A 12,273-nucleotide genomic window follows, 5' to 3' on the forward strand; every position below is an offset into this window, starting at 1 on the left:
AGCTTATGCAAGCCTATGCAAGATCAAGGTGAGCAGACAGTTTGACTTCTGGCAAAAACCAACTCTGCAGAGGAAGATCAAATCTAGAATGTCTTCATGTATCCTCGACAATTGTTAGGTATGCAAAGAAACAGGAAAATATTACCCATAGTTAAAAAAAAAAAAAAAAAAAAAACTCAATAGAAACTAATCCCCAAATGGTCCAGATGTTGGATTTGGCAGACAAAGCTTTTAAAGAAACTATTATAAATATGTTCAAAGAACTAAAGGAAAATATTGTCAGAATGAGTGAATATAAAGGCATCTCAGCAGAGAAATAGAAACTATAAAAGAATCTAATGAATATCTTAGAATGAAAAAGTTGAATAATTGAGATGAAAAATTCACAGGATGAGCTTAAGAGGAGAATGAAGATGACAGAAGATAGAATCAATGAACTTAAAGACAGATCAATAGGAGAAGAGATAGAGGAAAACATATTTTAAGAAATAGTGGCTGAATTTTCCCAAATTTAATGAAAATATTGACAAACAAATTCAAGATATTACACAGACTTCAAGTAGGATGAGTTATAAGAAAACCACATCTAGACATACCATAGTTAATTGCTAAAAACCAAAGATAAAATCTTGAAAAACAGAAAGAAAAGATATAACAGCGAAATAAGAATTACAACCAACTCCTCACCAGAAACAGTAGGGACAAAAAGACAAGATACTGAAGAAAAAAAAAAGTCAACCTCAAATTCTATGTCTAATGCAAAATATCCTACAAAAACAAGGATTAAATAAAGAGTGACTCTTTTAGAGCAATGCTATCCAATAGAAATATAGTACAAGCCACATATGTAGTGTTTTAAATTTTCTAATGGCCCCACTGAAAAATTTTAGAAGAAACAGGTAAAATTAATTTTAACAATATATTTTATTTAACCCAGTATATACAAATATTACCATTTTAACATGTAATCAGTATAAAAATTATTAGATATTTTACACATTTTTATGCTTTTTGAAATCTGGTGTGTATTTTACAATTGAAGAACAACTCAGTTTGGACTAACCACATTTCAGTAGTTACCTGTGTCTAGTGGCTGCTGTTGGAATTGAATAGCACAGTTTTAGATCAAAGAGAAAGGGGAATGGACAAGTTGCCCTGTATTCAGGTTGTTTCCCAGGCTATCTTATACATAGTATTTGTTTATTTTTTATTTTTTAAAAAATTTATTTATTTTGTTTATTTATTTTTGGCTGCGTTGGGTCTTCGTTGCTGCCCGTGGGCTTTCTCTAGTTGCAGCGAGTGGGGGCTACTCTTTGTTGTGGTGTGCGGGCTTCTCATTGCAGTGGCTTCTCCTGTTGCAGAGCAGGGGCTCTAGGCATGTGGGCTTCAGTAGTTGTGGCACACGGGCTCTAGAGTGCAGACTCAGTAGTTGTGGCGCATGGGCTTAGTTGCTCCGCGGCATGTGGGATCTTCCTGGACCAGGGCTCAAACCTGTGTCCCTTGCATTGGCAAGCGGATTCTTAACCACTGCGCCACCAGGAAAGTCCTACATAGTGTTTAAATTAACCTTTCTAAAACATTTGCCAGCTCAGAAGACCTGAAGAAGCTACCTACTATGTGGTAAAACAAGTTAATTTGTCCATTCTTTCATTCATTCATTCAGCTATTTACTCAATAAACATTTACTAAATGCCAGACCCTAGTCAAAGAGTTGGAGATATCCACAAGAACAAAATCCAGTCCCTTTCCTCAGGGAGCTCACAGACTAATTGACATGATAGCCATATTAGCAAACAGGTTCATTATCATTTGGTAAATGAGTGTAGGTAAGATACTACCAGCATACAGAAGACATGGGGGATAAGGAACAAGTGGGATTAGTGGGAGTCAAGGAAGGGTACCGTGTATCAGAGTTCTTCATTGCAAACAACAAAAACTGACTCTGGCTAACATAGGAGGAAAGGAGCCACTGAGGACTTTCTAAGCAGAGCTGTGGCATGGGCATTTTCAGGTTTTAAGCAGACCACGCTGGCATAATAGTTTGGATAATAGGTTAGAGGGGATAATGCTGAAGGCAGGGATAGAGGTAATAGACTGGTAATTGTCTGAATGAGAGACATTGAGGGGCTGAACCAAGGCAATGGCTGTGGGAACGGAAAGGGTAGTTTCAAGAGTTCCAACTCATTCCAAAATTGAGAACTGTCACTGTCCCAACCCCTCCTTTTCCAGTGCACTCAACTTACTCCCACCCTCTTCAGATAAACAGAGCGTAACTCACTGTGAGCTAGACATGCCATTTCTGCTTCTTCTTCCTCGAATGCCTTTGCCCCTCTGCTCGTTTTCTCAGAGCCCTCACTTCCCATTTAAGATGCAGCTCATGACCACCTACTGCTCAAGCCCTCAGTAGTCTCTTAACACCCTAACTCTCTATAAGGTTGCTGTCATTGTTTTGGTGGCTAACTTGTCACAATAGGTTAAAGAGCCTGTTGTGTTATTATGTCACTGTCATACCTCCCTGCATTCTACTGTAAGCTACTAGAGGCTAGTGATGCCGTCTCGGTCTTCCCTGTACTGTCAGGCCCTAGAATGGGTCCAGCACAGAGTACCCAGTACATGTTCCTGATGATGCTGGCCCCTGGCTCTGTGCGACACATTAGGGTCCTGTTGTGGCTGATAGCTTCCATCACCAAATTCCTGCTCAGTACAGTCTGAGGAATGTTCACCTCCCATAAGCACATCTCTTGGGTCACTGTCTGCTCATAGACTTTCACCAACTTCCCATTTCCCACTGAACTCTTCTCCTCAGCTGTTAAGGTCCATCAGTCCATTCTCCCCACATTTCCCCAGTAGATACCTCAGCAGTCATCAGACTGACCTCTTTACTGGTCCAAAAACAAGTCCCATGAAGGTCTGATTCTTAATTGTCACTTAGACTAACACCTGTCCCAAGGATGTCCTTACTGTTCCCTTCCAGTGGTTCAGAACCAAGGATGTCCTTCAAATCCAAAAACCTGCTTGGTCCCTTATGGTTCCAGCCTTTGCAGATCTTTGACCAAACTGTCATGGCTTTTCTGGTGTGTCTTCCAGCAGGCAGTGATTCCCAGATTTGTTGCGTTTGCTATTCTGAGCATCTTCATCTCCACGGCTAGATTGCAAGCTGCTTGATCGCTCAATATCCCAAGGGTGCCAGATACGTTTCTGGACACCTAGGGCTCCTGAATGCATATTAGAAGATTGGCATAAGGCAGAACTATTTCTCGGACTCCCATGTCATCAGTGAACTGCATTCTCAACCCCCTCATTGTAGCGTGTAAGGGAAGCTGAGGAAGAAGCTTCTCTCTGGAATGGCAGCCCAGAGACTTTAGTGAGATTTTTAGTGTCTCTTGGTCAGCACTGCTGCTGATAGTGAGTCACTGCTCGTTTGTGGTGATTCTAAGCCTCACTTTATGATTCATGTTCTAAAAACGGGGTGAGGTTTTTACAGAGAAACCAATTCCAGTGTGAATGTAGCCTCACAACGATCAGGTTCCTCTGAGGGCTTCCAGCTGCCCGCCCAGCGCTGCTCAAGGTCAGGCATCTCAGGGTTCACTGGATATAGCTGTTTCATGGCAAATACCTAGAATCCATTTCACGGGGTTATGATAGGGGGTTCCTGGTGATAAATTTGTTCCCCCAGCCTTTCTTGAGACTTTTCATGGTCTGTAACCAGCCATGTTTGGATCTGGGATGGACAAGTTGAGGAAGGGTAGCTAAATCTTGGGGGCTCTTCTTTTGTTCATACTTCTGAGTAGTAGTCTTGGTTCCTCAGCCAGAAAGCGCTTGCATCTCTAAAGAGGAAGTTGAGTGCTTGACTCCGCTTAGCATCTGGGAGAACTGTTCTAAAAAGCACTGAAAAGGGAAATCACTAAAATCAGAATGTGTAAGTGACAGAAATGGGGTGGTTTTGTGAAATTTGTGTTCTGGTCCCAAGACTTCGACTAGCAACCAGTGTACCTTTGCGTGAGTCATTTACCTACAGTAGCGACGGCCATAGCTGACATTTATAAAGAGCTTGGATTGGGGCCTGGCACACAGTAAGCCCTCTGTAAGCTCACCTGCTATGATCATCATCATTGTTACATAAGGTTTTTCAGTCCCAGTACTAAGCACCTGGTGTATGTTATCTTATTTAATCCTTAAAATTATGACATGAGTTTTGCTGCAGAGGTGTGAGCTGAGGCTTAAAGACCGTACAGTACTCAAATCCAGGCAGTGGAACTCCCGAGCCCATTTCAGTCTCTGTTGTTACTATGCCTGATTTCCTTAGGCCTCGTTTTTTCTTTTTCTTTTTTTTTCCCCATCTGTAAAACTTGAGAGCTGGACTACTGGTCTTTAAAATCTAGGAACTCTAAAATTTCTAGATATTTTCTCCATTATTTTCACCCTTTTCCTTCTCTCCTTCCCCTTCCCCTCATCCACCCACACTCATCCGTGAATTTCGCTGGATTCATCATCATGGGATGGGCAGGATGTTTTCCCCATTGAGCTATATGATGCTGCAAATGTCAGCACGTGGACTTGTAGTATTGTGGCTTTGTAGTGGTTGTTGGACCTGGTTTGCACGCTGCTGTCGTTGGGAGAGGGGGAATCTGACTCTTCAATTTTACTGTCTTATCTTGGCCTGCAGCCATTGCCACATTGAGTGATGCTAACATTTGACGGGCTTGAGAAAGGCTTAATGGGAGAAGCCCACTGGAATCAGCTCTTTGGGTCCGTGGGCCCTGCCTGGTTCTCTGATGAGATCTGGTTTGGAGCACTCACTCTCCAGGCTGTTAGCACATGTCTGGTCCTGTGATTGGTAAGGATATTAGGAGAGGAACTTTGGAGAGAGGTTTCTGGACTTTCCATTCTGCACACAGCTTGGATTCCTGATTGGCAGATTTCCAGTGAGGAGTTTCACCGATCATTTCATTATGGTTTCATTGTCGTTAATGTCTGTAAAGTACTTTAGTTGGTGGTAGTCTATATATATTCTCTAGTATTTTTCTTTGTGGCTATGACCCAAAGATTAGAGTGTTTCGGCATCAGAAGACCTGGGCTCAAGTGTTGCATCTATTGCCTCCTAGCTTGGTGCATCTAACACACCTGCTTGTTATGACCTCTACTTGATCATTTTTTTGGTGGTCTCTTACTATGGAATAAAAAGAGTCCATTTGTCACTATCCTAGGATGTGTGAATTCTTCCACTTAGAAACTTGGGAGAAACATCTTAGAATCTTAGGGCACCAAACAAAGGCTTCGAAACAGCAAAAGTGTTGGATAAGTCACTTAACTTCTCTCAGCCCAGATTTCTTCCTTTGTGAAAGAATTATAATAATACTTGCCCAACTACAATGGCTATTCAATCAAAGTATGGTATGAAAATAGGTTTCTGAAAATTATAGATTCTGTAGGAAACATTACTTATTTTTAGGAAGTATCATGCAACAAAACTAATTGTTTTAAGTACCAAAAAAGCAAAAGCTATTAAATGTTTCTATTCTCATTATCGTTAGCATAGATTATTTACTGCAGATAATAACCTATAGTAAAATTCCAATGTTTTCTTTTTATTGTGCACCAGCTAGAAGGCTATAAGTTAAATTATTCTAGACTAAAGTGAATATTGTGAGTATTCAGTTAATAAGAACTGATACTGTTCAAGGTGGATAGTAGCTTTTATGTGGAAACATTAATTTTGCATTAATTCAGATTTTACTAATTCATTATAAGATCAAGAGTTAGGTTCCAGTTGTAAAAAGACATTAACTGTACAAGCAATATTATGAGTCTATTAAGTATCCTTACATGGAACATAATTGCAATGTGAGTAAAGGCTAGACTTTTACATACTAATTCAAACTGTCCTAGAGTGAAAATGTGTTTCTTTAACTCACATTTTCCACTAAAGTAAATATGCCCTACCCCCTTACTCCAAATGAATAAGATGACTCCATTTCTGTTTTTCTTGACTGGTAAATCATGCTTGGAGATACCATCTGGAGATGGTTGGGTTTCTGCCAAAGATTTAAATCAGGCTTGCAAAGAGCTACCTGCCTAAGGCAAGAAACCACACTGATTTAATAGGAAAGAACATGCTTTTATTTTGCCATCTGGTAAAGGAAAGTGAAAGCACTTTGAAAAATTTTAATATTTGTTCTATAATCATGGCCTTATGGATAAAAGTATTTCCAAAATACAGTAATTGGGAAAATTGGAGAATCTAATTGCTAAAATCTGTGTGATTATTTATGTCTGATATGAAGGCACATACAGAGATCTTGATGCTAAAAGCAGATATTTCTTTAAGAGAAGTGAAGGCAAGACAGGGATAGAGAAAGGTAAATAGGTTGGAAACGACCCAGACCTCCTTGTGGGCAGTGTGGAAAGCTCAAGACCTGTGTGGATTGGTTATAATGTGATGGTTATCCCTTTTAATTTTTATTTTTTAAACAGATTTCCACTTGGCAGATTAACCAAAGGCAAGAGAGGCTAATCTGTCTACGTTCTGAGTGCCACTCTCCGCAAGACCCCCATAACAGACCCCAGGCCCAAGTCCACTGTGCTACCAGACCCCCACCCCACCCCAGGCATTGCTCTGGGGTCTGCCTGAGGCCAGCAGTGTGAAGATGACCAGCACCTTCCTAGCATGACGACCTTGGACCATGTGATCGCTACCCACCAGTCGGAGTGGGTCTCCTTCAATGAGGAGCCACCCTTTTCTGTCCCTTCTGAGGGTAAGAACTTCCATCGCCTAAGTGAAAAGATTAACAGAGAACCACACCTGCTTGGTATGGCTTCTATTTGATCATTCTTTTGGGGGGATCTTGATATGGAAAACAGAGCCCATTTGTCCCTTTCTTCAGGTCCAGATTCTTCCACTTAGAAGCCTGGAGGAAGCATCTTAGGACCTAGGGCCCCAAACAAGGACCTGGAAACACCAAAAGTATTGGCTGCTTTCTTCCAATGAACATTAACTTCCTATTTCCAAAGTACTTTATGCTCGGTCTTTTCGGTTATTATTCCCAACAGCAATTCGGATTGTCTCAATTTTTAAAGCATAATTGTCAAGAGTGACAGGTGCTGGAGCCAGATCCCTTGGGCTCAAATCCTGGCTCCATTATGGATGAGTGATGTGTCCTTGGGTGGATAATTGATTTAACCTCCCTGGGTGGTTGTTCATCTGTGCAGTACGGGTAATCACAGTACCTACCTCAGGGTGGCTGTGAGGATTAAATGAATTAACATGTGAAGTGCTTACAGCAGTGACTGGCACATGGAAAGAGCTCATGATTGTCACTCGTGATCATGATGAAGGTGGCTAGATTGACTTCTGGGGAACGGTGCTCAGGGATGAAGGTCAAGGTGGGATGCAGGAGCTATTTACAGAATCACATCAGCTGCTTCTGTTCCACGGCTGCTGCTACTGCCGCCTGAAATCGTCCCAGCTTCATTCACAGCACCTGGAAAGTGTGAGTTTACAGGTGTGCTGTCCAATACGGTAGCCATGTGGCTATCGAGTCTTTGAAATGTGGCTAGTCTGAATTGAGGTGCGCTATAAATGTGAAATACCCACACTGAATTTCGAGGACCTAGTAAAAGTTAAATGTTTTATTAACAGTTTTTTATCAATTACATGTTGGTATTACACATTTTCAACATGCTGAGTTGAAATACATATTATTAAAAGTAGTTTCACCTGTTTCTTTTTAGTTTTAAAATGTGGCTACTAGAAAATTTAAAATTCATCTGTGGCCCACCTTTTACTTTTTTAGGACAGTGCTTATCTAAATAATTACATTCAGGTAGACCTGTTTGTTTGGCTAGTGATGGGAGAAAGGAGTTTCACATCAGTACTTTTATTTTTTAAACATTTTCATACAGTAAAATTGACCATTTTTGATCTACAGTTGATGAATTTTAACACATGTATAGATTTGTGTAATCACCACCACAATTGGGATCTAGTTCTGTTATTTAAAAACAAATTTTTGAAAGCTATTAAATGTTCCAGGACCAATGCAATGATACAAAAGCTAGAGGAAGCTCTGTGCCATATTCAGCTGGTCATTAGTGCAGGGTTTGCACATGGTGGCCTGCAGATGTGTGTTGTTTGGACTGTGCAGAGTTTGAATTTGAATGTGTTTAGTCCAGACAGAAGCTCTCCTGTTGAGCCACAGTCTCCACCATTCCCCATTGCCTTTCGCTTTTCTAATTCAACCTAGTTCTATCTGTTGCTTGGCCTCTGTAGGAATTCTGTTTGTGACCCCTAAGCACTGGAGTAGATGCTAGGATAAGAATAGTGAACAAGACTCCCAGTCTCAGCCTGCATGGAGACTGCTATGGACACCCTAGGGTATAGTTTTTACACATTTTAAGGTAAACACTGTTTTAGCATAGAGACAGGTGGGCATGGCTGTTTTTCTGCCCTCACACCCTGTAATGGTGAGTCCTTTGATCACTGCTTGCCTGTCCTTTGTTTTTCCTCCACGAGACAGTTCTGAAGAGTGGCCTTCCTCGCGTGATGTGATGGCAGTTTCTGGTATCTGTTTCAGGGGGCACTGAAGAGCACCTACCAGGACCATCGTCTTCCTCAGACCAGTCCGAGAGCTCTTCCGGGGAGAACCGTGTGGTGGATGGAGGCTCTCAGGACCTTTCCCCGTCGGAGCACGATGACTCTTCTGAAAAGATGGGCCTCATCTCTGAAGCGGCCTCCCCTCCCCTGAGCCCTGGGCAGCCTCCACCCGACCTGGCTTCAGCCATCAGCAGCTGGGTTCAGTTTGAAGATGACACACCCTGGGCCAGCACATTACCACCTCATACAGAAGCAGGTGGGGCAGGTAGGACAGGTGGGGCGCTGGGAAGGGTTCTGTCTGAGGTCTGTGCTCACCAGGGACGCTTTGTCATGAGAGGTCTGCAGGGCTGCCAGCATTCTGTTTTGCCTGCTCCAGAGCCCTGAAGCACTGGCCACATAGGAGAGAGCAGACAGAGATCTCATCTGGCTTAATTCTATGACACACGTTTTTTATTAACATAAGCATGTGGAAGGATTTATGTGTTCTGGGCCATTTCCAGCCTTTTACCCTTGCCCTGGCTGTTAATTTCTCTTTGGAAGTATGCATATTTATTCATCTGTTATGGACTGGAATTCTGTTTACTTAGCACCTAAATTGTAAGCTCCTTGTGAGTAAAATGAATATCTCTCAAAGTGTGGACCACCAACCATTTCTAATAGAGTCACCAGTTATACATAGATGTTCTTGTGTCCCAGACCTTTAGAATCCAAATCTTCAGGGGTGGGGACTGTTGTTAATGGTCAGTCTCTTACTTTGTGGCATTTAAATGGCCAGAAGCTGCACTGGGAAGCTGAGTGAAGCCAGGGGAATGATTAGTTCCCAGCCTGGTGACCTGGCTACTCATTTTATTGTGCACTGAAGCATACCAAGGGTGATTTGGGATAACCTTTGGGACTGTATTAGTTTTCTATTTGCTGCTGTAACAAATTACTACAAACTTAGTGGCTTAACCAACACAACTTTATTATCTTACAATTCTGTAGTTCAGAAGTCCGACCTGGGTGTCACTGAGCTAAAATCAAGGTGTTGGTGGGTCTGCATTCCTTTCAGGAGGCTCTAGGGGAGAATCTGTGTCCTTGGCCTTTCTAGCTTCTAGAGGCTGCCCATATTTCTTGACATGTGACCTCTTCCTCAGTCTCCAAAGCCAGCAATGTTGCATCTCTCTGTGCCTTTCTTCTATAGTCAAATCCTCCCCTGCCTGACTTCTGCTTTCCTCTTCCGTGTTTTTTTTTTTTTTAATCTTTATTGGAGTATAACTGCTTCACAAGACTGCACTAGCCTCTGTCGCACAACAAAGTGAATCAGCCACATGCACACATACATCCCCAGGTCCCCTCCCTCTTGATCCTCCCTCCCACCCTCCCTATCCCCCACCTCTAGGTCATTGCAAAGCACCCAGCTGATCTCCCTGTGCTATGTAGCTGCTTCCCACAGCTATCTATTTTACATTTGGTAGGATATATAAGTCCATGCCACTCTCTCACTTCGTCCCAGCTTCCCCCTCCCCCACTGTGTCCTCAAGTCTGTTCTCTATGTCTACATCTTTATTCCTGCCCTGCCTGCCACTAGGTTCATCAGTACCATTATTTTGTTTTTTTTTAGATTCCATATATATGTGTTAGCATACGGTATTTGTTTTTCTCTTTCTGACTTACTTCACTCTGTATGACAGACCCTAGGTCCATCCACCTCACTACAAATAACTCAATTTCGTTTCTTTTTATGGCTGAGTAATATTCCATTGTATATATGTGCCACATCTTTACCCATTCATCTGTTGATGGACATTTAGGTTGCTTCCATGACCTGGCTATTGTAAATAGTGCTGCAGTGAACATTGTGGTACATGTCTCTTTTTGAATTATGGTTTTCTCAGGGTATATGCCCAGTAGTGGGATTGCTGGGTCATATGGTAGTTCTATTTTTAGTTTTTTAAGGAACCTCCCTACTGTTCTCCATAGTGGCTGTATCAATTTACATTCCCACCAACAGTGCAAGAGGGTTCCCTTTTCTCCACACCCTCTCCAGCATTTATTGTTTGTAGATTTTTTGATGATGGCCATTCTGACTGGTGTGAGGTGATACCTCATTGTAGTTTTGATTTGCATTTCTCTGATAATTAGTGATGTTGAGCATCTTTTCATGTGCCTCTTGACCATCTGTATGTCTTCTTTGGTGAAATGTCTATTTCCTCTTCCGTTTTTAAGGACCCTTGTGATTACACTGGGCCCACAAGGATAACCCAGGACAGTTTCCCCATCTCAAGGTTTTTAACTGAATCACATCTGCAAAATATCTTTTGGCATGTAAAAGGACGTATTCACAGGTTCTGGGGATTAGGATGTGGACATCTTTGTAGAGGAGCATATTTTGTCTACCACAGAGACCTCTTAGAAAAGCCAGGTTGATGTTTTTCCGTTGGTGGGTTAAATGTTTTGCTAGTTTTGATGTTTAAAAACAATTCCTTTGTTTTTCAAACATGTTTTCAACATCAATAAAAATAATTTTAAGAAAATATAAAGCATAATTCTACTATATAACAAAATTTCCATTTCTACATAACAATTTGCACATTGATACACTTTTTCACATTTAAGCATCAGATTTCTCAGTGAATTGTTGGTGAGAAAGCCATGACACTCAAAGCAGCATGGATGAAATAACAGGTCCAGACAGGCTTCCCAGTCTGGCTGGAGGGAGGACGTAACCTTTACTGAACACCTAACACAAGTAAGACAGTGGGCTAATTAAGCATTTGTGCATTTGAGGGAAAGTTACTGAACACAGGGCAATGAATCAGTACAAAAGTATGCTTGTTTTTAGTAAGATACATTTACTAAATATTTACTGTCTCAGACACTGTGCTCAGTGCTTTACGTCATCTCGTGAACTCTCTACAACGATCATATGAGGAAGGTATATTTAATATTATATTCATATGACACGTGAGAAGACTGAGACAGATAGTGGCTTGGGAATTTGCCCACAGTTGTATGCTAGGAAGTGGCAGGAGAGAGCTTTACTACCAGGCAGACTGGCCCCAGGATCTTTGAACAGCCTAGGGATGCTGTGTGTGGTATGTTTGCCTTGATCTTCCCGCTATTGCTATAGTTTCCTCTGCTTCCTCATTCCCCGGAGGCAGGGGAGGTGAGGGATGGGTTGCCCTAAAATGGCCCTGCTTTCAGATCACTGATTATATTCAAGGCATTCAGATTCTTTTACATATTGTTCATACCTTACCTTTAGTTTCAAAGATCTCCTAATTGCTTAGAACTGTTTATATGACAGATGGATCAATTTGCTTTAACTCTTCACCACTTATTTTTGCAAAACTAACTTTGGAGTTAGTCATAATTATGTTGCTCCCATCTGACTGAGGATTTTAGCTTGTTTTTGATAATGGTTTTGACCTTTAATGGTTTTAACCTTTAAATCATTAAAACCTTATCCTTTAAGGCAGCAGTTTTCAAAGTGTGGTCTATAGATCTCTGGAGTTTCCCAAGACCCTCTCAAGGGGTGTGTGGGACCAAAAGTATTTTCATAATAATTCTAAGATTTTTTTGGTCTTTTTTACTGTATTGGCATTTGCATTAATGGTGTAAAAGTAATAGCAAGTAAAACTTATGGCCACTGTGTACACATAGTAAAAAAAAAAGTCAATTTCACATAATATCCTTCA

At 41.4% G+C, this 12,273-nt stretch overlaps 1 protein-coding gene across 11 annotated transcripts in view; it reads left to right on the forward strand.

Annotated features, from left to right (window-relative positions):
- STON2 (stonin 2) overlaps positions 1-12,273 on the forward strand; it is a 154,645-nt gene that overhangs the window by 27,834 nt on the left and 114,538 nt on the right. For 2 of the 11 annotated variants that reach the window (XR_014260957.1, XM_082451232.1), the window contains exons 2-3: positions 6,475-6,809; positions 8,574-8,858. The exons of 1 other annotated variant lie outside the window; for it this stretch is intronic. Coding sequence is in view for 9 of the 10 variants with exons in the window: in XM_082451232.1 (XP_082307358.1) it covers positions 6,668-6,809; positions 8,574-8,858 (427 nt within the window). In the remaining variant the exon portion in view is untranslated. Of the gene's footprint in view, positions 1-6,474; positions 6,810-7,281; positions 7,491-8,516; positions 8,859-12,273 lie in introns of those variants that run through there. 8 more of the 11 variants (XM_082451240.1, XM_082451239.1, XM_082451241.1 and 5 more) reach the window with 8 other exon arrangements.

The sequence above is a fragment of the Balaenoptera physalus genome (assembly GCF_965194825.1).
Source record: "Balaenoptera physalus genome assembly, chromosome: 2".
Taxonomy (NCBI): Eukaryota; Metazoa; Chordata; class Mammalia; order Artiodactyla; family Balaenopteridae; genus Balaenoptera; species Balaenoptera physalus.